This window comes from Cajanus cajan, chromosome 9 (genome assembly GCF_000230855.2).
Source record: "Cajanus cajan strain Asha chromosome 9, NIPB_CcT2T_4, whole genome shotgun sequence".
Classification (NCBI taxonomy): domain Eukaryota; kingdom Viridiplantae; phylum Streptophyta; class Magnoliopsida; order Fabales; family Fabaceae; genus Cajanus; species Cajanus cajan.
Genome location: NC_138525.1, coordinates 47,452,066 through 47,478,463, shown reverse-complemented (window position 1 = coordinate 47,478,463; position 26,398 = coordinate 47,452,066). Strand labels below are relative to the sequence as shown.

The 26,398-nt window shown below is 40.6% G+C and overlaps 1 protein-coding gene across 1 annotated transcript; it reads left to right on the top strand.

Annotated features, from left to right (window-relative positions):
- The first annotated feature begins 17,218 nt into the window (after nt 1-17,218).
- LOC109813268 (L-type lectin-domain containing receptor kinase IX.1) lies at nt 17,219-19,625 on the top strand. Its single transcript, XM_020377437.2, has one exon. The coding sequence runs from the start codon at nt 17,306-17,308 to the stop codon at nt 19,163-19,165; it is 1,860 nt and encodes a 619-aa protein (XP_020233026.2). The 5' UTR covers nt 17,219-17,305; the 3' UTR covers nt 19,166-19,625.
- The last annotated feature ends 6,773 nt before the right edge of the window (nt 19,626-26,398 follow it).

Sequence of the window (26,398 nt, the reverse complement as noted above, 5' to 3'; positions counted from 1 at the left end):
GTATTGCTCAAAATAAAAGGAATAATCATGTAGACATCTTCGGATAATTCTTGTAATTTAAATTTCATGCATGTAAATAACCATTAATAAAGGGGATTAGATATTTAAACTATCATTCATTATTATGCTAATTTTGTCATAGGGTATCGATTTAGGGCGTCGTAGGGTGCTTAATACCTTCCCTACACATAATCGACCCCGAATCCAATCTTGGTTATTAAGGCCAAAATTGGATTTTCAAAAATCCTTTCTTTTTCCAATATTTTAAGTAAAATATTGGTAGCGACTCCATGAACCTATTTTAAAAACCATTAATTAGGAATTAGTCTTGACTTTGGGCATTCCTTGATTAATGAGATCTTTCAAAACGGTAGTCCAAGCCATTAGTCGTAAGATTGAAATTTTTTGGGTTACGACAGGTGGTGACTCCACTAGGGAAGCTTAAAGAGGGTCAGACCCAAATAAATGATGAAATTAACAAAATAAGAATAGTTCAAATATTTTTTCCCATTTCATCATGTTTGTAAATATTCATCTTTATCTTGTTCTTTTATCTTTTATCTACCTTTTGTCTTTTATCTACCTTTTATCTTTATTTATTATCTTTATCTTTTATTTTTATCTCTATCTTTATCTTTTTATCATTATCTTTATCATTTTTTATCTTTATTTTTATCTTTTTCTTTATCTTTTATCTCTTTTGTAAATATATGCTTATCTATTTTATAGTGGCTTTAATATTTGTTTGTTTGTTTAAATTTTGCACATGTTTGAAATAACAACTGTACACAAATCCTTGCACACAATAGTTTCCTCTAAACTCGAGGGCATGAGAGCGTAAACATAGGGAGTGTTTGACGTAAAAATTGGCCAAGAACGGCCTTAGGGCTTGCAAGCCTTTGTCAAAAATCACACTCAAGGTGATAATCAGTTACTTTAGCCCAAAATACTGCGATAGACCTTAGAGTTTGTCAGGTGACGGCGAAAAGTTACTGGGTCCCTATAATATGGTGGCACCTTGGGAGCCTTTAAAGACTAGTGAGGAAAATCAGAACCTTCCTATACAAAGCACTTTCTTTGAAAGAGACCCTAGATCATGGATTTGAACGTAATTGTTCGTGGGTGTACGTTGATTGAGCATGTGTGTGTGCATTTGTCTATATTATTTGTTTCAGTAAGAGTGGATTGTAATTTTAAAACAAACAAAAGATAATAAAGAAATAAAGATAAAATAAAGAAATTTATACGCTTTTGTACATTCTTAAATCATCATTCCATTAACATCATATAGGTAGTCTTTTATTTATTTTTTTAAATAAATGATGAAATAAAAATCCCTATCTTTACCATGTATCACTTCCCTTTAAACAATGAAAACATGATAAAGTATAGGCAAAAAATCATGACATGCATTCTAGGTTAGCCCATTGATCACCATGCATTTTTTTTTATTTTACTAGATTTGGAAAGATTAGGAAGTAGCATGCACAGAAAGTTAAGAAAAGCGAATGCTTTAAAATATGACAGTATCCGCACTCGAAAGAAAGACCCAAACTCAATTTTGAAAAAAAAAATATTATGATTAGGCTTTTGCTTCATATCTGTTAAGACATGCCTTCTTGAAAGTCTAGTATACACTGTTTACAAAAGCCCATTAGAACAAAACATGTTCTAAACAAAAGTGGGGGGAAAACCAGGAGCCCACCAAGACTGAAGTTTCAAACAAAGAAAATAGTGCAAACTTAGGCACTAATAAGGTGTGTTTTGCACAAACAACAGTCAATGGAAATGATATTTATCAATTCTTAACTTTCTCTCATTCTGCACTGCATTCATTTAAAACATATTCTTCCTTGTAAATAAATTAAAATAAAAAGGGAAATTGACATATGTGTGTTAATCACGAAAAGTAAGTCACTGGTAATCAAGCCCGCACTCTAGAGCGGGGTAGCTTAATGATTAAACCAGTTACAATCTAAGTGGGTAAAAGGGAAAGAACGTCGAAACAATTAACTATCAAGATGTCGAATCTTTTTCAACGTGATAAAACCGTGTCGTGGGCCTACAGAATCCAAAGTGACATCAGCAAAAGACCCATCCAACATCACCGGGGTCGGAGGAATGATTAGGAGTGGCCAAGACTATACTCTTAGCAAATGGTAAAGCTAATGCCTCCAAAAAAAGGAAAGAAAATTTCAAAGAGGAAAAAAGAAGAACACGAGGAGGAAGATGAATTTCTTGAACATGTAATGTGGAGTGAATAGAACTTTCTTATCAAGATAATTTCAGAATGGAGAAGAAACATCATGTTCAAAGACATTGCTTGTTAAAAACTCGCTAGGACGAAAACCCGCAAAGGGCGTTCTAGGCAAAAATTAGGATAAAAAAAAGAGCCCGCCAAGACAAGGGTCCTTGGTAGAAGAAAGGCTAAAATCCCAATAGGATACGTCTTATGAAAAATTTAGGGATAGCTTCCCGAGTTGAAAACCAAAAGGCAGCTCAGGTATCCTTTTCAAAATGCAAAACTCCATGAAAGTTCTATGCCAAAGCTCTATTATTGCTCCCACCTACAGGCGCCTCCTAAGAAAGGCCATAGATGCATCAAACGCAAGTTGTACCTTCCTCGTTCCACCAAAGAGTCAAGTTCATGACAGATGGCAAGCTGATAGTAGATTCTAACTAAGGAAGAACTACTTATCAACAAGTCGCTTGTCATCTTTTACATGGATACGATGGAGGAAACCTTAGGATAGCTCACATTAATAGGAACTCGAGTAATGGAAGCTTAGTAGCATAGATACTACCATCTAGGACAAAGGAATGGTAGAGATGTGTAAGGAATGACTAAACTACCATATTCCGAGACAACTCAAAGCGATAGGGTTCAGGATATGAGCTAGTCATATCTTAAAAGGAAGAGGAGCTGAGATATCTCCCTTTGCATGAAGAGTTTCCAAAGTGTTGGCATACAAACATCAGAATAAAAGCTCAAGTGTATCGACCTCTCTAAGGGGCACACTCCTTTTTCTCTATGTACGAATCACGAACTTGGGGCATGCTCGGACCCTCGAGCTACATTAAATGGGCATATGTAAATCAAAAAATTTATTTTGATGCCATACTTTTTTCTACTCTCTTCTCCCTTCAATCTACTCTAAGCCTTGTTAACAAACCTTAAATAAACAAGTACATTTCAAATAGGAATGTCATTGGAAACAATAGCTTAATGCACGATAAGGACAAATAACATCAGACAAATTCGGCATGACTTGAGGATAAAATCCCAAACAAAATCAGTGTAAGGGGCAACCCCTTTTAATGAAAGAACGAAAGGTGATCACAAACGCTGTAAAGACAAAAGCCCAACAGGAAACCCACTAAGGGAGCTGCGCAAAAATTAGGGCAAGGTCCGCTAGGAGACCCACAAACAAAAAGGGCAACCTAGGCAAAAGTGAGGATCGAAAAGAAAATGTTCGCTAGGAAACACATCTCAAGTAACCTAGGCAAAAGTTAGGACAAAGCAACATCCCAAGTTGAAAATCGAAAGGCGGCTCGAGAAGATCATTTAATCAAATATGCAATCCTAAGTCATCGCTTAACTTTGAAGGAAATAATGAGCTAACGTAGAAAATGATTTCCTCACTTTGAATATGCTTGTACATCAGCCTAAACACCAGCCAACCTTGGCCAGCCGTTCTTCTTAAAACAATCTTCCTAAAATGAACCTTTTGGAAAGTCAAAAATATCCCTTTCTTTCTCTTCTCTTGACCTACATGGCATTAAGATAGTATTGAGAGATACACGGAACATGCACAGTGAATACTCACAAAGAAAGGTTGGAGGTTTCCTAGAATAGGGTATGGGAACACTTGATCTGGGGGGCTAACAAATCATATTCAGTACAGGCAGAAGGGTCAAAACTACACAAACCTTAGGTTCAAGAAGCAACACCTGTGATAACTTTGACACGACTAAAGGCTAACAATCCACACCATTGATTAATACACATAGATTAATTTCTTGAAAGTAATAAATAAATTTGCATTTTAAGCATTAGCATAGAAACATCATTGCATAACATGCATATGGCATGAGGATGCACGAAAAGGGTATAAATTCACCATAAAAAATAGCATCTAATCCATTCTTGCTTTGCACTCTCTTTGCATTTTGCATCCCTGTTTTGTTTGTTAGTATCATGGGGAACTCTTGAGCCAAAACACCTGCAAGCGCCAGAAAGCTTGACCATCAAGCAAGGCCATGTATTAACAAGAAGGTGTTAGAAGCCTAACTCAATAAGGGCACTCCATACAAGTGGTTTCATATAGCCACCAAGAAAAAAAGGACACATCAACAACAAGACAAAACAAAACTCGCCAAAGAGGAATAAGCAAGCTTACATGAATGGATTACAAGACCAAAGCCAGGAGAGGTTTCAAAATAATATTCATTAAATAAAAAAGCACCATCACCAGAGAAAATGAATATTTTCATCAATAAAAAAAATATATTCATAAAAAGGCAAGTTTCAAACATGTTGAAAAGTTGAAGCTAAGAAAATAAAACCAAAATACCCCAACCAAGCCATCCAAAAGACGAACAGTCATCTAGGCTACTGGATATCAGAGATCCAAATAAGGGGCAGAATCATTGTAACTCCTTCCAAAACAAAGACATCACTCTATCCCTAAGAAGAACCAGTTGAGACCAAAGAAAGATATCCAACACAAGTGCATACTAAGCATCTTTTGACCATCACCAACACAGGAGCACTTCTAACAAATCATCTACAAACAATCTGGTTCAAGCAGCAATCACACGCTTGGAGAGGCATCACAATACTCACTTTGGCAAGAACAACACCAAATTCCTACCAACCATATACATCTCCAAGGAAGACGCCTAGAGAGGCATCATAATTCTCACTTTGTCAAGAACAACACCAGATTCTTGCCAGCCACATACATCTCCAAGGAAGACGCTTGGAGAGACATCACAATACTCACATGGCAGGGGCAACACTAGAATCCTTGTCATCCATCTACTTCTCTACCCACTAACACAGGGGCACATCAAGCATCTCCTGCCCATCCTTCTTAGGGCAGTTTCCATCACAAGTCAACAACGAGGGCACCGTCAAGTACCTTAAATTAAAGAAGGATCACCGTCAAGTACCCACCCAAAGGTTCCGAGGTCCACCTTTACAAAGGACATCAATACTCATCTCGATTGAGAGTCATCTTCGTGCCTCTCAAATCAGTGAGCAACAATGAGGGCATTGTCGAGTACCTCAAGTCAAATCAAAGAGCGCCATTGAGCATCCACCAAAGGTTCTGAGGTCCACCTTTACAAAGGACATCAATACTCATCTCTAATAAGAACCCCCGTTGTGCCTCTCAAATAGTGAGCGACAACGAAGGCACCATCGAGTACCTCAAGTTAAATCAAGGAGCATCGTCAAGTATCCACGAAAGGTTCCGAGTTCCACTTTTACAAAGGACGTCAATACTCATCTCGATTAAGAGCCACCGTTATGCCTTTTAAATCAGTGAGCGACAACGAGCGCACCGTCGAGTACCTTAAGTCAAATCAAGGAGCGTCGTCGAGCATCCACCAAAGGCTCAGAGGTCTACCTTTACAAATGATGATGGAGGACCATCCTTGAAGACTCATGTGGGCCCCATGACTAGGTCCATGGCTAGGAGGGTTGAAGAGGAGGAGGGTGTTCACACACCAAGGGACACTCTCCTCATGATAATAGAGTACTAATACTCTCCTAAGCTTCATTAGTTTAGGATTTATTTTGTTTTCCATTTTTACCCTTGTATTTTGGGGTATTTTAGTCCTAGGGTTTATTTCTTTGTATTTCCCATTTTGCCCTTGTATTTTGGGGTGTTTAGATGCTTAGGTTAATTTCAAAATGGGCTAGGCGTGTCCATTAGGAGGGTGACGCACACTTAGTGGAATTGTTTGGACATTTTTGGTGTTAGGTAGGCTTAGGCCCAATTGGAGGGCCAAGGTGCATAGACTTATCATGCACCTTGTTGTAGCCAACCTAAACCCTTAGATGCCAAACTTGGCCACCAAGTAGCATCTAGGGTTAATTTGCATCTCATTTAGTATGCATTTGGCTTGATGAATTTCGGCCAATGCAACACCAAATGAAACCCTAGATGCTAGCACTCCTATTTATACCCTAGCCTATCACCTTGTACATACTTTGGATATATTGAATTTGAGTGTGCATTTTTTTTGCCTCAACTTCTCTTCCATAGTCTCTAGGTACTCCACGGCCCCTCCCTTCTCCTCCTCCCTAAACCACCATGAGTGAGTTGAGCTTGGCCTTCCTTGGTTGGCCTTCACCTACCTTAGTGAAGTGAGCTAGCCAAAAGGAGCAACACCCCACCAAACACCTTCCTCCCCTTTGAGCGTGACCACCACCACCCTAAACACCAACTCTCCCTTAGTTTCTAGGTTGCCTTTGGCTAACCTCCTCCCATCTCCACCCTAAGAGAGCAAAACCCTAAATAGGTTTCATCCTACACTTGGATGAAACAACCTTGAGCAAACCATCCTCACTTTGTGCTTCCGCCAACATCACCACCATCTTTCCATCTTCTTTGGAGTCTCCTTGTTGAACCAAGATCAAGGGCGTGCATGGAACGAAGCCACCTTCCATCAAGTGGTATCTAGAGCCATGGTTCTTCAAGGGTAAACGTTTTCTTTCTTTGTCTTTCTTTGAGTCTTCTTGGTTCTCTCTTTTGATTCGGTCATTTCTTCTCCTTCTCCTTGTGACCGAATATTTTCTTTGTGTTTTTGGTTCATATTTTGCTTCCTTGAACCTTCCTTGATGCTTTAGGTTTCCTTGTTTTTTTTAGGGTTGTCATATTCCATGATAGGTTGAGTATCACATGTTCATGCATTTTGTTTTTGGAATCTACCTATAGTTTTGTCATTTTTACCTCCTATATTTTGTCTTCCATTATATCCTTGTATGTGCCCAAACACCTTGCATGAAAACATGAAAAATACCATGATGCATACATCTTAAGTGGGCGTGCCATATAGAATACTATCTAGGTCATTCATGCATGCTATTAGCTTCTAGCATGTTCTATATGTTGCCATGATTTTCCATGTGTGAACTTCTTGCACATGCTAAAAACCGCCCACCTTACCCTTGCATTTTCACTTGTTTAAGTTGATTTCTTGTTTGCCAAGAACCCTAAAAGAATCTAAGAGGTGTGCTGGACATTTTGTGCTAAACAACTTGACCTAATAGTACAAAACCATTTCCACTCAAAAATATTCCCTATAAACCTCTAAGAAAACGCCACTTGTCTTTGTCTCCTTCTCCTAAGAATTTGACCTAATTTTTGTGCCACCACAAGTGCAAAACCTAAGCAACAAATTGGGCTGAAAATTTAAAAAAAAAAAATTGGACCCAAGGACAATTAAAAAGCCAATTGCCGTGACCAAAAAGAACAAGAACAAAAATCTTGGACAAAAAAAAAATTTATTGGACAAAAAGGACTTGTTGCTAGACTTGTGGACTTGGACCATTACCTTTGCATTTGGAGTTGGACATTTGACAATTTGGACATATTTTTTTGGGACTTATACCTTGGCTGGACCGAAAACACTAAAAGACTTAAGCAAGTGAAACTTAAACACAAACCCATTCTAGTGCCATTCTAGGTTTATTCTTTTGAGTGCTATCTTTTATTGATTGAGTCTTAATTTTTTGCTTGTCTTTCTTTTGGCCTCTTTTGTTTTGTCTCAACTTATTCTATCTGAGTTTAGCCTTTCATAATTTATCCTTTTCAGTTTTTATTTTTTTTTGGAACTCTTGCTCTTGGTTGGTTTTCATTAATTGAAGGTGAAGCACCTATCTAGCAAAGTAGCAATCCTTTGGTGGATTGAGTGGAGGAGTGAACCAAAACCCAACCTAGCCTTTGGAAGGGTTTTCACTAAACCAAAAGGAGAGTAAACACTTTGGAGAGGTGCTAACACGTTTGCTCATTGTGAAGGAACCACAAGAGGAGGAGTTTGAAGACTTATTTTCTTGTTTACATTGTTTTACTTGCTTTCGGCCCCTTTGTTTTAGGCCATTCATCTCTTCCATTTGGTTTGTAATTTTGACCATTTTAAACCTCTTCAACTTGGGTTTTAGAGCGTGTAGAGAAGGTGATTTGAAAACCTTCACTAGGACCCCGACTAGTGTATGTTTTAAATTGCTTTCCATTGCATGCTTTATAGCTTTACTAGTATAATTGTCTAGGTTTTTTTTACTTTTGCTTCCAAAATGTTTAGAAGGCTTAACTTTTTTGTTGCCTACTAGGGGTGCGTGCACACACACACTTGGTAGTGTCAAAATTGTTTTTTTTGTAAGAAAGGTAAAAAGGCTTAGTGATTTTTACTTGAAAAGGGCTTGGTTATTAAGTGATTCTTTGTAGTCCACCTCCCCTTGAAGGTTCAATTTGTATACTTAGGCCTTTTCTACTTATCTTGCACCTTTAAAACTTTTTGTGAAAACCTTTTTATCACTCAATCTTTGTGAAAACCTTTTTAACTCTTTGTGAAAATTTTGTGAAAACCTTTTGATCAAAGATGAGTGAGCATTCTAGTGTACATGGTCATAATTCGCATAGTTCTAGGTCTAGTGTTAGGGATGAGCTTAGGCAATTGAAAGATTACCTAAGAAGAAAAGAGGAAGAAAATATAAAAAGAAAGGAAGAAATTAGAAGAAAAGAAAAAGAGCAAGAAAGAAATAATGAAGAAATAAGAAGGTTGCTAACTAGGTTAGTTGTGGGAGGAGAGGCTAGTGGTTCTAAACCAAGAGGCACTTCTCCTAAGTCTTCAAAGGGCAAAGGGGTTTCTGTCCCTTCAACTATTCACGAAGAGGAGGGGCACCATACCTCCCCTCCAAGTGATGTCTTTTATAGTAGTCATCACAATGATGGTTATTATCAAAGACCACCTAGGCACCATAGGCATAGGGAGTCTTCCACCAAAGAAACTAACATCACTCTTCCTCTATTTCATGGCAAAGATAATGTTGAAAGTTATCTTGATTGGGAAATGAAAGTAGAACAATTATTCTCTTGCCATGGAGTGAAAGAAGAGAGAAAAGTTTCTTTGGCTACCCTTAGCTTCCAAGGGCATGCCATGTATTGGTGGACTTCCCTAGAAAAGGAAAGAAGAATAAACCATGAGCCTCCAATTCAATATTGGAATGAGCTTCGTAGTGCCTTGCGAAGGAGGCATATTCCTCCATACTATGACCGTGAGCTTATGGATAAGCTCCAAAGATTGAAACAAGGGTCATCAAGTGTGGAAGAATATAGGCAATCTATGGAGCTACTCATGATGAGAGCTGGGATAAGGGAAGAAGAAAGGACCACAATTTCTAGATTTCAAAGTGGTTTAAACCTTGAAATAAGGGACAAAGTTGAACTTTTGCCTTATAGGGATTTGAATGAATTAGTTCAACTTTGTTCAAGAGTGGAGCATCAACTAAAAAGAAAATCTTTTCGAAAAGACTCCACTCCATCTTATTCCAAGAATTTTAAGAAGGAGGGTCCTTCTTCCAAACCTTTTCCCAAAGAAAAAGAAAAAGAAACTTCTAAAAGGGCACCTTCCAAAGACACTAAAACAAGTGATATCAAGTGCTTCAAGTGTCTTGGCCGTGGGCACATTGCTTCACAATGTCCCACCAAGAAAACCATGATTTTAAGAGGTCAAGATCACTATAGTAGCCTTGATGAAGCTACTTCCTCATCTTCAAGTGATGAAGAAGAAGTCTTAGCATCCGCGGAAGAAACTTACCCATGTGAAGGAGACTTATTAATGGTAAGAAGGCTCCTTGGTAACCAATCTAGTGACTTAGACCAATCCCAAAGAGAAAACTTGTTTCACACAAGATGTAAAGTTTTTGACAACACTTGTTCTCTCATTGTGGATAGTGGATCTAGTTGTAACTGTTGTAGTACTAGATTAGTTAACAAGTTAGCCTTAACTACTCTCCCTCATCCTAAACCTTACAAATTGCAATGGATCAATGAGGAAGGAGGGATTGTAGTTAACCAACAAGTAAATATACCTATCTCCATTGGCAAGTATAAGGATGAAATTCTATGTGATATAGTGCCATTGGATGCTAGTCATATTTTACTTGGGAGGCCTTGGCAATTTGACAAGAAAACCATCCATGATGGCCTCACCAATAAGATAAGTTTCCATCATATAGGAAAGAAAATTGTCTTGTGTCCTCTATCACCTTCACAAGTGAATGAGGACCAAGTCAAAATGAAAGCCAAAAAAGAAGAAGAAGAAAAAACAAAAAGAAAACAAAAGCAAAAACAAAAGAATGAAGAAAGAAAAGAGAAGGTATCAAGCTTAGAGGCTAGTGTCCCCTCTAAGGAAGTTGTACATAGAAGTCATTTTTCCCTTAAAAGTGACATTAAACAAACCCTTCTATGTGAACAACCCTTATACCTTCTCTACTTCAAAGAGACACTTGCTGCCACTAGTCATGAACTTGAGTCTCTACCTCCTAAGGTTCAACAACTTCTAAAAGAATTTGATGATCTATTTCCTCAAGAAGTTCCAAGTGGACTTCCACCTTTAAGAGGGATAGAACATCAAATAGACCTTATTCCGGGGGCTAGTCTTCCTAATAGGCCTGCCTATAGGACTAATCCCCAAGAGACCAAAGAGATAGAATCTCAAGTTGATGACTTGTTGAAGAAGGGATGGGTTCAAAAGAGCCTTAGCCCTTGTGCCGTCCCCGTTCTTTTGGTGCCTAAGAAAGATGGCAAATGGAGGATGTGCACTGATTGTAGAGCCATCAATAACATTACAATAAAATATAGGCACCCAATCCCTAGGCTAGATGATATGTTAGACGAATTGCATGGGGCAATTGTATTTTCCAAAATTGACCTTAAAAGTGGTTATCACCAAATTCGAATTAAAGAAGGTGATGAGTGGAAAACCGCTTTTAAGACCAAGTTTGGTTTATATGAATGGTTAGTGATGCCTTTTGGCCTCACTAATGCCCCTAGTACATTCATGCGTTTAATGAATCATGTTCTTAGGGATTGTATAGGTAAGTTTGTTGTCGTCTACTTTGATGACATACTTATCTATAGTAAGACCTTAGATGAACATCTTGAACATCTAAGGCAAGTCTTAATAATTCTTAGAGTCAACCACCTTTATGCCAACCTTGAAAAATGTACATTTTGTCAAGAACAAGTGAAGTTTTTAGGATTCATTGTTGGCAAAGAAGGAGTCCAAGTTGACTCTGAGAAAATAAAGGCTATTCAAGAATGGCCCACCCCAAAGAGTGTTGGAGAAATTAGAAGCTTTCATGGCTTGGCTAGCTTTTATAGAAGATTTGTAAAAGACTTCTCCACACTTGCATCCCCTCTTAATGAGCTTGTTAAGAAGGATGTACCTTTCCTTTGGGGTGAAGCTCAAGAAAAAGCTTTTAAAACCCTTAAAGAGCAACTCACCAATGCACCCATTCTAGCTCTACCTAATTTTGAACAAACCTTTGAGCTAGAATGTGATGCATCTGGGCTTGGCATAGGTGCTGTGTTACTTCAAAGTGGTCACCCTATAGCCTACTTTAGTGAAAAACTCCATGGGGCTACCTTGAACTATCCCACCTATGACAAAGAACTCTATGCCCTCATAAGAGCTCTCCAAGTTTGGGAGCACTACTTAGTGACTAAGGAATTTGTCATTCACACTGATCATGAGTCACTCAAGTATCTTAGAGGGCAAGGGAAGTTGAACAAGAGACATGCAAAGTGGGTGGAATACCTTGAACAATTCCCCTACATCATCAAATATAAGAAGGGAAAGAGCAATGTGGTAGCTGATGCTCTTTCAAGAAGGCACACATTGCTTTCTACCCTAGGAACTCATATCCTTGGCTTTGATGATGTAAAGGAATTGTATGAGCTTGATGGAGATTTCCAAGCCACTTATGCCAAGTGTCTACAAAAGCCTTTTGATGGATTCTACCTTCTTGAGGGGTATCTTTTTAGAATGGGAAAACTTTGTATACCCCAAGGATCCATTAGGAAGCTTTTGGTCAAAGAAAGCCATGAAGGGGGACTCATGGGCCATTTTGGGGTTGATAAAACCTTAAGCTTCTTAAAAGCTAAATTCTACTGGCCACACATGAGAATAGATGTCCAAAGGCATTGCTCCAAGTGCATCACTTGTTTGAAAGCAAAGTCCAAAGTAATGCCTCATGGACTCTATACTCCTCTTCCTATAGCTAGCTCCCCTTGGGTAGATATTAGCATGGATTTTGTGCTTGGGCTACCAAGGACTCAAAGGGGATTTGATTCTATCTTTGTGGTAGTGGACCGTTTTAGCAAAATGGCTCATTTTATACCATGCCACAAAGTGGATGATGCTAGCTATATTGCTAAGTTATTCTTTAGGGAAGTGGTCCGATTGCATGGGTTACCCAAAACAATTGTGTCTGATAGGGATACTAAGTTCCTTAGCCATTTTTGGAAAGTATTATGGGAAAAACTAGGAACTAAGCTTCTCTATTCCACTACTTGTCATCCCCAAACTGATGGCCAAACTGAAGTAGTGAATAGATCCCTATCCACTTTGTTGAGGGTCCTCCTCAAAGGCAATAAGAAAACTTGGGATGATTGTCTTCCCCACCTTGAATTTGCTTACAATAGGGTAGTCCATAAGACTACTAATCTTTCTCCCTTTGCAGTTGTATATGGTTTTAACCCCATCACCCCTCTTGATCTCTTGCCTCTCCCTAATACCCCTTCATTGTTTCACAAAGAAGGAGTATCTAGGGCAGAATTCATTAAGAAATACCATGAAAAGATCAAAGGGCAAATTGAAAAGCAAACTGAAAAATATGCCAAATACAACAAGGGTAGAAAGAAAGTTACTTTTGAGGTTGGCGATTGGGTTTGGCTTCATTTGAGGAAGGATCGATTCCCTACTCAAAGAATGTCCAAACTCAACCCTAGGGGAGATGGACCATTCCAAGTCCTTCATAAAATAAATGATAATGCATACACATTAGATCTTCCTTCTGAGTATGGCACAAGCTCCACTTTTAATGTTTGTGATCTTACACCATTTTTAGGAGCTGAGGAATTACATGAAGATTCTAATCTGAGGACAGATGCTTCTCAAGAAGGAGGGGATGATGGAGGACCATCCTTGAAGACTCATGTGGGCCCCATGACTAGGTCCATGGCTAGGAGGGTTGAAGAGGAGGAGGGTGTTCACACACCAAGGGACACTCTCCTCATGATAATAGAGTACTAATACTCTCCTAAGCTTCATTAGTTTAGGATTTATTTTGTTTTCCATTTTTACCCTTGTATTTTGGGGTATTTTAGTCCTAGGGTTTATTTCTTTGTATTTCCCATTTTGCCCTTGTATTTTGGGGTGTTTAGATGCTTAGGTTAATTTCAAAATGGGCTAGGCGTGTCCATTAGGAGGGTGACGCACACTTAGTGGAATTGTTTGGACATTTTTGGTGTTAGGTAGGCTTAGGCCCAATTGGAGGGCCAAGGTGCATAGACTTATCATGCACCTTGTTGTAGCCAACCTAAACCCTTAGATGCCAAACTTGGCCACCAAGTAGCATCTAGGGTTAATTTGCATCTCATTTAGTATGCATTTGGCTTGATGAATTTCGGCCAATGCAACACCAAATGAAACCCTAGATGCTAGCACTCCTATTTATACCCTAGCCTATCACCTTGTACATACTTTGGATATATTGAATTTGAGTGTGCATTTTTTTTGCCTCAACTTCTCTTCCATAGTCTCTAGGTACTCCACGGCCCCTCCCTTCTCCTCCTCCCTAAACCACCATGAGTGAGTTGAGCTTGGCCTTCCTTGGTTGGCCTTCACCTACCTTAGTGAAGTGAGCTAGCCAAAAGGAGCAACACCCCACCAAACACCTTCCTCCCCTTTGAGCGTGACCACCACCACCCTAAACACCAACTCTCCCTTAGTTTCTAGGTTGCCTTTGGCTAACCTCCTCCCATCTCCACCCTAAGAGAGCAAAACCCTAAATAGGTTTCATCCTACACTTGGATGAAACAACCTTGAGCAAACCATCCTCACTTTGTGCTTCCACCAACATCACCACCATCTTTCCATCTTCTTTGGAGTCTCCTTGTTGAACCAAGATCAAGGGCGTGCATGGAACGAAGCCACCTTCCATCAAATGACGTTAATACTCATCTCGATGAGAGCCGCTGTCGTGCCTCTCAAATCAATGAGCGACAACGAGGGCACCATCGAGTACCTCAATTCAAATCAAGGAGCGTCGTCGAGCATCCATCAAAGGCTCCGTGGTCCACCTTTACAAAGGACGTCAATACTCATCTCGATTGAGAGCTGTCGTCGAGCCTCTCATATCAGTGAGCGACAACGAGGGCACCATCAAGTACCTCAAGTCAAATATAGGAGCATCCACCAAAGGTTGTTGGACCCTCAAAACTAGCTAGTACAAGAACGGAAATAGGTCGGTTGAAGCCTTAATATCAGTCCAGCCTGGAGAGGCTGAGCTCAGAACATACTCCCTCTTTAGCAAGCTAAGAATAAGGGGCACACTATCACAAAATTGAGCAAATGGCATAAAGCGTCTACCCGAAGATAGAAGATCAGATGTACAGTTTGTCACCCTTGTTACCCAACAAAATACGCAACCCCAACACTTAGCTATTCTGAAAAAGGCAAGGATATAGGTAAATCCACCTATTCGAAGAAATCGACTTGGAAGCACCAACACGAAGAGATAGAGAGAAAACTCGGACGAAATGTCTACGTCTTTACTTGTCTTTAGAAAAGAAAACAGCTAGCTATCCCAAAGGACAAGTAAAAAAGGGCATCTATAGACACCTAATTTTTTCTGAACCCATAAACAAAGAAATGGACATCGATCGTGAAGAAAAGAAGTCCTTGAAAGGATAGAAATAACACGACAAGACATCAGGAGGCCCAAAGCCCAATAAGGGTGAATTAGGAGCCCGGAACGGGCCGTTCCCAAATTAGAACAGGCTGTTCCAACCTCAACAAAAGGCTTAGAAACCCTAGGTCATAACGGGTTGTTCCCAATCCAGAACGGGCCGCTCTGACATAGTTTGTTACGAGTAAAATTTAAAATCCAGAATGGGCCGTTCCGACGTTTATAAGTAGCCGCGTCAGGCACTGTTCAGGAGATCGAAAAATGATCTGAGAAAATCCCATATAGCTTGAAAACTCTTTCTCTCCCTCTTATTGTATTTCTTGAGATTTGGGAGGCAATCTGTAGTGTGAAGGGTAGCCAAAAAATACCTAACAATCTCCATACTTGAAGAATTAATAAAGTTCGGTCAAGAGGTTTTTCAGTCAATACTTTTCTCTTCCCTTTACTTTCTTATTTTGATAAGTATTTCTCCAAATAAAAGGAATAACTGTGTAAACATCTTAGGATAATTCGTGTAATTTAGATTTCATGCATGTAAATAACCATTAATAAAGGAAATTAGATATTTAAACTATTATTCATTAGTATGCTAATTTCGTCATAAAGTACCGATTTAGGGTGTCGTAGAGTGCTTAATACTTTCTTTACACATAATCGACCCAGAATCCAATCTTGGTTATTAAGGCCAAAATTAAATTTTCAAAAAAATCCTTTCTTTTTTCAATGTTTTAAGTAAAATATTAGTAGCGACTCCATGAACCTATTTTAAAAATCAATAATTAGGAATTAGTCTAGACTTCGAGCATTCCTTTATTAATGAGATCTTTCAAAACGGTAGTTCAAGCCATTAGTCGTAAGAATGAAATTTTTCGGGTTATGACAACCATTAATTTAATTAATATCTGATCAAAACACCTACAATGAAAAATCAAAATTGTAATTTGTAAAGCATTTCGTTGTTAACATATTTTCCATAAAGCGTTTAATAATACGCAAGGTGTGTCAAACATGACCGTTGATTTAAGAGTAATGTTATTCATACACGCTTTTCCGCGAAACAAGAGAATAGATGGTGGAAAAGAAGTACAGAAACGTGAAATAAAAACGTATGAGAAAATAATATTATTCTTGATACTACACGTACGGCATGCAATTCTTTCTTGAACTTCAAGCCACGATCCTAGCTGAATGACTCGATTTAAATCCCACTTGTGTTATAAATTTTTAATTTGGTATTTATACACAAATCAGTAGTGAACCTAAGACCTTCAGTCAGTAGAAACAGTATAGAAAATTTAAAAAAAAAAAAAAAAAAAAAAAAAAAAAAAATATATATATATATATATATATATATATATATATATATATATAGACATAAATATTACATTAAAAAAAACACAATTTAATTAAAAAGTTGAGAATTTAAGGATAATAAGTTGAAAATATAAATTTAGAGGAGACAAAAACTAATAGCCCTATACACATACATGTATTATCCTTATAGTGAGGAAGTTATACATGTATATCCTTATAGTGAGGAAGTTTGAATGCATTACCTGAGATATACGTAGGTGTGCCACTACACAACACCTTATTATCAATCTTTATACATTTAATTGTTATTGATATAGAGATTATTGTTACTATTGGCCCTCTTGCACATTTTTTATTAGGTCCTTGTACATATAAAATATTTTTAATTTAATCTTTACACGTGTATCACACTCTTAATTTAGTGTATATATAATTAAATACCAACTTAAGAATTCTTATTGTGCACACCAAATTAAGAATAAAATAAATAAATTAATAATGTATTATAGAGTTAACTGTCCCAAACTAATAATATTTTCTCATATTAAAGCCAATTTAATAACATTTTTCATGTAAGATAAATTTTGAATACAAAACACAGTTTAAATTATGTAATCAACCTAATACTATTCTTGATTTTACTACACGGCATGCAATTCTAATTATTTAATGAGTTTAAGGTATTGTTAGAGTCAAAACCAAAATAGGGGTTAAAACCTTAAAATATATATATATATATAGTTTTAAATATAAAAAAATGGAGGAAAGTCTCGGTTTTAGCATTTCAGGAATAAATATTCTTTTGAACCATTCCAAGTCATGAGTTATGACCATTTCAAAGTTAGGGTTCCATAAATATTATTCATCCTTTTATAATGTTTTTTGCTCACAAAATTATCCTATTATTATTTACGGCAATGGAATATAAATGAGCCGGTTCCATATATCTTGCCTACAAATACAAGAGACAACACCGAATCGGCCTAGAGTGAGTGGTAATAAACCATGATGTCATTGTCAACCTCCATATGTTTGCACTACTTGAAAACTTTTCTTCTTTTGCGCACCCTTGTCCTTCCAATAGTTCAACCACTTTCCTTCAACATAGCTAATTTCAACGATACTGAAAGCGCAAGCTTCGTTGGATACACAGGCGTAACAAAGATTGAGAACGGAACCCTAGTTCTCAACTCACTCGTCAACAACGGAGTGGGACGAGCTATCTATGCCCAACCTCTGCGCCTCAAAAACTCTTCTAATGGAAATGTCACTCACTTTTCCACTCGTTTTTCCTTCACTATCGACGTGTCCGCAAAAAACAACTACGGTGACGGCTTTGCCTTCTACGTGGCACCTCTTGCATACCCTATTCCGCCTAATTCAGGTGGTGGTGGTCTTGGCCTATACGGTGACACGCAAAACATTGTTGCCGTCGAATTTGACACTTTCGTAAACGAATTAAGTGATCCACAAATGCGCCACGTGGGGATCAACAACAACTCCTTGGTGTCCCTTGCTACTTCCTTGTTTGATATTGAGAGCAACATAGGGAACATGGTGCATGCGTTGATTACTTACAATGCTTCAGCAAAACTACTTTCTGTGTCGTGGTACTTTGATGGAAATACCACTGGTTTTACGCCTAACAATTCTCTTTCACACCAGATTGACCTAGCGGAATTTCTTCCAGAGTGGGTGACTTTTGGTTTTTCGGGTGCAACCGGTGCGTCCAATGAGGAAAATATTATTCATTCATGGGAGTTCACTTCATCATTGAACTCCACGCGTTTGGAGGTGAACAAAGAACATGATGGCATCGTGATTAAATACAAGTTTCAAGTCAAAGTAGTAGTTGTTGCAGTGGCTTGTTCTATTTCTTTTGTGCTCGTGGTCCTTGGTGTTTCTTGGTTGATCTTGTTCATCGTCAATAAAAGAAGTACCGAGGGTGGTTTTGATGACTTGGATAGAGGAGCCATGCCTAGAAGGTTTGGTTATAAGGAATTAGTCGCAGCCACCAACGGGTTTGCAGATGATAGAAGGCTCGGAGAAGGTGGCTCTGGAGAAGTTTACAAAGGGTTTCTGAGTGACTTAGGGCGCGTGGTTGCTGTGAAAAGGATTTTTTCTAATGTTGAAGACTCGGAGAACATATTTACGAACGAGGTGAAGATTATAAGTCGTCTTATACATAGAAACCTTGTGCAATTCATGGGGTGGTGCCACGAAGAAGGGGAGTTGTTACTGGTTTTTGAGTACATGACTAATGGAAGCCTTGACACTCACGTCTTTGGAACTAGAAGAACTTTGACATGGGGTGTGAGATACAAGATAGCGTTAGGTGTGGCTAGAGCACTTCGTTATCTTCATGAAGACGCGGAGCAGTGTGTTCTTCATAGGGATATTAAGTCATCTAATGTTTTGTTGGACACAGATTTTAATACTAAACTTAGTGACTTTGGGATGGCAAAGTTGGTGGATCCAAGATTGAGGACTCAGAAGACAAAGGTGGTGGGGACATATGGTTACCTGGCTCCGGAATATGTAAAGGAAGGCAGGGCTAGCAAGGAATCAGACATGTATGGTTTTGGGGTTGTGGCTTTGGAGATAGCATGTGGAAGGAGGACTTATCAGGATGGGGAGAATAATCATGTGCCTTTGACGAATTGGGCATGGAAACACTATGTGGATGGGAATATTTTGAATGCTGCTGATGAGGGATTGAATAGGGATTTTGATGTGAATGAAATGATATGCTTGCTTACTGTGGGACTGTGGTGTACCCTACAAGACCACAAGAAAAGGCCAAAGGCAGAACAGGTTATTAATGTTCTTAAACAAGAAGCGCCATTGCCAATGCTTTCTATATGACATGCCTCATGTCCTTTCTCATCAACTTACCAATTGGAAATCTGATTCCTTTCAGTTACCACCCATCACTAACAACATGCCTGTTCAAGGCTTTGTAATAATATATCATATGCAAAAGATGTACGTAGCAAATTTTGCACGAGTTCTATGTGTGGATATGATTTATGTATATTCTCATGCATGTGGTATATACATTCTTATAAAAGCATCATGTTCCTATTCGAAACACTTCTTTTGTTCTTCCTGTTGACTAGTCTTCGAAATCCCAAGTGTTGGTCGAGTCCTGACTCCAAGTGGTGGGGAAGGTACCAGCAAAGGCACTTCAACGCTCAAATGAGTATTTGTCACAGAGCAATAAAGGCTATTGTATTAAATAATCATACTTGTCCCATCAGTCCCATCACTACTATATTTATAGTGACGTTTTTGGGCCTGACGGGCTTTCTGAGTTATTGGGCTGGTGCACATCATTTTATTTCTTAATCACAGCTGATGTGGATCATTTAGTATACCTAATGTTTGCTTTATTTTATCCCAGTTTGTTTGTCATGCCGAGTACCCATTTGGCATGTTCATTGGCCGAGGTATTCGGCCTTCCTAGCTCCCAAGTATTTCGTCCTTCTTATTGCTAAGAGTAGTGGGTGTTCCATGGGTGTGATTTTTTACCTATTCAGTCTCACTTCTGGCCGAAAGGGTTGTTCGGATGCTTTGGGAGTCGAGGGGTTGCTCGGCCACAACGAGGGCCTAAGGGGTGTTTGGTTGTGGCGAGGGCCAGAAGGGGTGGAGGGTGTGCAGCCTGACTAGTACACTACGCCCCTAAACCCAAGGATGCAAGATGAAGGGGTTCGGAACAAGGCTCGGGTGATAGGGGTTGGCCGGTCGTTTGGATGATGTGTCATTCGGGGCCAAAGGGTTGTACTGTGTAACATTTAGGGGTGTCGCTTCGTTTTTAAGGCTGAGGTGTGCAAGTGTTTTAGTAGTTGTTGGGATCCGTTCTGAAATGAAGTGTCTCGTGTTTGTAGCTGTTGGATGAAAGGAGATCTGACCGTGCTCGCGGGAGTTGCGACTCTTCGTTCCTTGATTATTGGGGCCTATATAAAGGAGTCAATGTTAGTGACAACGTGCGCTCCTTTGTCTGTACCAAAGAGGTGAATCTTCTTATATATTGTTGTTGCATTCGTCGAGGTACGTTTATGTGTGTGGTGTTACGTTATCGGTCGGTCGGGTCTCTTAGGGTGATTTGAAATGGCATTAATCAATGAGGTGCTCCTGTTTAGTGGGTCCTCGTCTGGTTCTGATGGTCCAACTATAAGCCGAGAAGGGGATGTGTCGGAGTCTAACTCGAGAATGTTCTCGGATGATGGCACCTCTAATGACTCGAAATCTTCTAGATCGACCCTTCCCGATGTCGAGATGGAGGCTCGGGACTATAGGCAGAAGTTTCCCTTGTGAGATTCTCGAATACGAATGGGTGGATGGGGATGTTTTGGCCTACTTTTAGCGTTTTTATCAGAGAAGTGTCATTGAGGGTTTGATGAAACGTTGTACATTGGCCCGATGGGAGGACTAGGATCCCTACCCGGTGATGCTAAAATGTTGTAAAGCTGACAATCGGGCCGATGCCGACTTGGTGTTCCTTGGGAAGAAAGAGAATCAGGGAGATTTTTTTTTACGTGTACGAGTGTTTCTTCAAAGAGCTAGAGTTCTTGATAGAACTAGTGAAGAACGGTTGATGATTCTTCATAGTTCCACCTTAAACGACCTTGCTCCTTGAGGTTGTACTCCTTGAAGATGGCGGAAACACTTGGAGAAACATCCAAAGAGGTTCAGTTACCTCTTGAAGAAGGTGAAGGAGCTTAAGGAACCAAGCTTCAAGGTTGAAGAACCTTTGAGAGAGAACTAAGAGAGAGTTCTCCACGGAATTGGACTCTTGAGAATGAGAGAGAATTCTAAATTCTAAATCTCATCAATGTTAAAAGTGAGCTAGAATGTAGGAATTACAAATTTATAAGGAGAGGTAGCTTGGAGAGTAAGCTAATCTTAACCATGGTTCACTAGGAACCATGGTGAGGTTAACTTGACCGTCCAAGGTTTAGAAACTTGTGGAGCAAGCTTCTCACTTAGCTTGCTTCCCAAGCAAGCTAAGGAGAAACATGTGCTACAAGCTTCTAAGCTTGAAGAGAGTAAAAAGCGATTTCGACCAAGACAAAGAGACTAGGCAAGGTGGGCAGCCAAGACTCTATTTTGCTCACTTTGGTTATTTCAAAAATGTTTGATTTGGTTTAGTTAGGTTCATCCAATGATGATGAGACCTAGCTAAATCAAATCTATGAAAAATTAGGAGCAAAATGAGTCCAATATGTAAAATTTTTCCTAGGCCCAATTCTGGCCCAACTACTAGTCACACCCTCAAGCATTGCTAAATGCCACCCCACTTCTACTACTGAAAAAATAGAAAATGAGTGTATCAACAAAGGAGGTTAAATGGAGTCAAACTCTCCAAGTAACCCACCCTAGAATCAATATACAATGACTAATAAAATGACAAAGTGTCTCACAAATACAAAGGCAAAAATAACCCTATACAAGAGAACTATGTACAAAATATACACAAGTAGAACTAGACTTTCTCTTCATGATAGAATAGTCCAAGTGAAGAGTACCTTGGGCTTAAGAAGCCCACTGGTCTTCAAGATATCCCACTCTGCTTGTATGCTCCTGGCCATAGCTCTAGTGATTAGGCCCTTAGCCCATGGTCTATCATCCCCTCCCACTTGAGAAGGATTTGTCCTCAAATCTGTAGGGTTATCTTCCTCATCATAACCTGCAATGGGAATAAGATCACTAACATTAAAAAGTGTTACTTACTCCATAATCACTAGGAAGATCTAACCTGTAAGCATTATCATTGATTATTTGGAGGATCTGAAAGGGACCATCTCCTCTTGGATTGAGTTTAGACTTTCTTTGAGAAGGAAATCTTTCCTTTCTCAAATGAAGTCAATCCAAATCTCCTTCCTAAAAAATGAGGTTTTTCTTTCCTTTGTGTCGCCACCCGCCGAAACGGACATTAGCATTCGCGACGATGGTAGGACTCTTTTTTAAAGTTTTGGAAAAATGATGGATTGTTATAGCGACTTATTCTCAAACTGAGACCTCATCGAACTAACAATACTTATTAAATGATTCTCACCAACCTATGTTAATCCCAAACGGGACCCTCCATAGATTAGCGGTTTTCGTAAAAAGAAGGGTTCTTGGAGTCGCCACCAATATTTTACTCAAAACATTGGAAAAAGATATAAGGCAATTGATTTTCATAAATCAACCTTGGCCATTACAACCAGAGTCGGGTAAGGGAGTCGGTTACGTGCGAGGAAGGTGTTAGCACCCCACAACGCCCCTTTCGGGTTCCCTATGACGGATTATTTCATAAATAAAAGTATAAAGTTACTAAATTACCCCTATTTATTAGAAACGATTATAGATAAAATATTTACATGATGAAAGCTCTAAACATGCAATGCAACAATCAAAAGTAATAGAAGCGGTAAAAGAAAGGATTTAGAAAGAAACCTCCGAAGCGGGCTTTTATATATATCAGAACAACGTTAGGAGGCTTTTTGGCGCTCCTTCCCACTACACGTCCACTCGCTCCTTTCCCCTAAAGATAATTTTTACTATGGAAATCAGAGAGATTTCCCTTCGACTTGTTCGAATCTCAAGTTAATGGCTCGTGACTCAAGAACTTCGTCGGATCGGCTCCCAGAGAGATTTCTAGGGCAGAGAATAGCTCAAAAACCCAAGAATACTCAGTAGGAGGGTTGAGGAATGTGTAAAAAGTGTGGAAGGACGTGCCAATGACGTCCTATTTATAGGATTGAGGCGCAATACGGCCTGGGGGGGTCAATACGGCCCGTACTGGGTTTTTGAACTACAGTACGGCCGTATTGAATTTGGTACGGCCGTACTGAAGTTCAAAATCTTCAGTACGGCCGTATTGAGTTCAGTACGGCCGTATTGCAGTTCAAATGGCTCAGTACGGCCGTACTGAACCTCTGGGAGGGTGTATTGAGCTCCAATCCTTGCATACCCTTATTTTAAGCTATTCTAAGACTTCTAGGCCTACAAAGAATTATCCTAGGGTCTTCTAGGAGTCCTTCCGGCTGACTTTCCTTCGGTCTTTGAGAGTCTTTGAGCTTTATTTCCGACCCGGACAATTTTAGGGGTCTACAGCTGCCCCCCCTTTACTTAGTCGAACAGCTTTTTGGTGTACTGGTTGACAAGTAAAGGAGTTGACCCAATTGTCCGGGGAGTAAGCCACCCTTCCAACTTGTAGTGTCTTCAGGTGGGAAAACTGTCGAGTAGCCTCTCCATGTTGAGTATTAGTCGTTGCCTCTCCAGGCTCGTGCGTACTTCGGTGTTTCTGACAACCTCGGTAGCGTGAGTTTGCCCTCTCCAGGGTCTGCATGCCTCCGTGTTTCTGACGACGTTGGAAGCTGCATACCTCCGTGTTTCTGACGACGGGGTAGCTGAGTATTAGTCGTCGCCTCTCCAGGCTCGTTGCATACCTTGGTGTTTCTGACAACCTCAGTAGCTGCATACCTCCGTGTTTCTGACGACGTCGGTAGCTGAGTATTAGTCGTCACCTCTCCAGGCTCGTTGCATACCTTGGTGTTTCTGACAACCTCGGCAGCTGCATACCTCCGTGTTTCTGACGACGTCGGTAGCTGAGTATTAGTCGTCGCCTCTCCAGGCTCGTTGCATACCTTGGTGTTTCTGACAACCTCGGCAGCTGCATACCTCCGTATTTCTAACGACGGGGTAGCTGAGTATTAGTCGTCGCCTCTCCAGGCTCGTTGCATACCTTGGTGTTTCTGACAACCTCGGTAGCTGCATACCTCCGTGTTTCTGACGACGTCGGTAGCTGAGTATTAGTCGTCGCCTCTCCAGGCTCGTTGCATACCTTGGTGTTTCTGACAACCTTGGTAGCTGCATACCTCCGTGTTTCTGACGACGTCGGTAGCTGAGTATTAGTCGTCGCCTCTCCAGGCTCGTTGCATACTTCGGTGTTTCTGACAACCTCGGTAGCGTGAGTTTGCCCTCTCTAGGGTCTGCGGTTTGCCCTCCCCAGGGTTGCATACCTCCGTGCTTCTGGTCACTTTGGTAGCGTGAGTTTGCCCTCTCCAGGGATTTGAGATGATTTTGTCTCCACAGTCCACGATGCTGCTTCGACGGTAGTTTTTGATTTTTGTGCCGCTGAGGGCTGGATAACACAGGGATCCGTCTAGGGGATGTGCAGTTACTCATAGGTTCTTGTGTCCCAACTTTCCATTGCGTAGTTGGTGCCCACTGGGGAAATTCTGATTCCTTGGGGATGTAGACACGAAGATGCTCTTTCTGGGGTGAGCGGTGCCTTATGATTGGTTGACGTCCTTTCGACGTTGGTGGAGTATCCCGGTTATCCTTGTTCGGGTGACTCTTTTTTATTTTTCTGGTTTTGTTGCCTCTGTGTAGGCTGTTATCCGCTGGGGGATTCTGTCGTATTGATCTTGATTGGCCTCTTCTGTTAGGCGGATTATCTTGACGCTGGGTGTGTATCTGAATACCGAATTCCGCTTGGGGAATGGGTATTAATCTTTTTGGATTTTCTCTTTTTGAAGGAGTGCCTCTGAGTAGGCGAATGGGAATTGAGGATCTTGTGTATCCCAGAGTATTATTTAGAAAGCCTCTGCAGGCTTAGCTTCACTCGTCGCTTGAGTTGGAAAGCCATCTTCCACTGAGGAAGTCTGAGTTCTTTGACTTGGATGTTTTCGTTTGGATGATCATGCTTCCATTAGGGAATCTGGCTGATCTTGCTCTGATAGCTTTCACTGAGAATTCGGCCTAAGAGTGCAAGCTGAGATGTCTCTGGGGAGTATTATTTCGGCAAGCCTCTCCAGGCTCAGTTATTCTGCATGATTGTTTGATTTTCTGAATTTTGCCTTTTTTTGTCGATTTTTGGCTTTTTCTGTACAGAAATTGAAATGCTAAAGAGCTTTGAATTCAAAGTGGAGAATTTCATTAAATGAAATTGGATTTGTACAATGAAAAGTGGGGCACAGCCCGATCCATCAAATAAACAAAAAGTAAGAAAAAGAGGCCGGTCTTCACTCCTCTGCCGGTAGATCCTGTGGAGGGTCTGGGAAGCGACGATGCAGCCAGACTGACAGGCTGTCAAAATCCTGTCTGAGGGCGTCGATACTGTGCTGCGCCATGTCGAATCGAGTATCGATGCTCTGTTGCAACGCATCGAAACGAGCATCGAAGTAGGCCCTGTCCTGCTGTGAGGTGTCGGCCTCTGGCTGCGGGTCCACATCACCTGGGAGCTCGATGTTCTCGAAGAGCTCGCTGAAAGTGTCGTGTGTGGTCGCTCGTACAAATTGCCTCCCTGCCCTGGCAATGATCTTCATGTTGATCAGGGTGGCAGCATTGATGGGCTTGGGCGCCAACTCCCCTGCATCTATACCATCGGGGCACCCCCAAGTCTCGGCGAGTCGTGAAAGGAGCGTGGAGACCATGATGTATCCTCGCCGAGCGTCGCTACCCTCTCTTGCCCCCAGATTCTTTATATGCTCGAGGAAAAAGAATCTGGGGTTGGCCCTCTGTCCGGTGGCCATGCAGTAAAGAGCCAGTAGATCCTGCCGCGTCACTGACTCTGGGCTCTTCGGTCTGGCATGGATGGAGCCGGTGATCAGCTTGTGGCAAATCCGGAGCGCCGTCGGGAGCCGAGTACCCTTTACTCCAGCGTGGTAGTCCATCTGACCCGTGAGCTCTCTCCACATCTCGTTCGGGGTCAGATTATCGGGGCACTCACAGATGGCGTCCCGATATTCCAGCTGATCAGCTCGCTGAAAGAAGCCAGCCTGGACGTTGAATTCGTCCAGTGTCAGGGAGCGGTATCCTCCCCTCATCCAGAAATCCACTGAGTAGACTGTCGCGCCAAAGCTGTTCGTCGACTCTGTGACACCGACGGTAGCCAGAAATTCCTTCGTCGCAGTCGGGAAGATCTGAGGGTGGGGATCAAGGAGGAATCCCCATCCTATGGCATTGATGTAGCCTCTGACCTCATCCTCCCATTCCATTGCCCGGAGGATGGTGAAGTCGAGCACCCTCGACGACTGGAAGATGAACGACTCAAGGAACTCCAGCCTCTCTTGATGCCGCGCGGTCATTTCGAGTTGCGCGGGGACC

Excerpts from the sequence above, each read along its gene's own strand:
- LOC109813268 (XM_020377437.2), top strand. The coding sequence starts at position 17,306 with ATGATGTCATTGTCAACCTCCATATGTTTGCACTACTTGAAAACTTTT.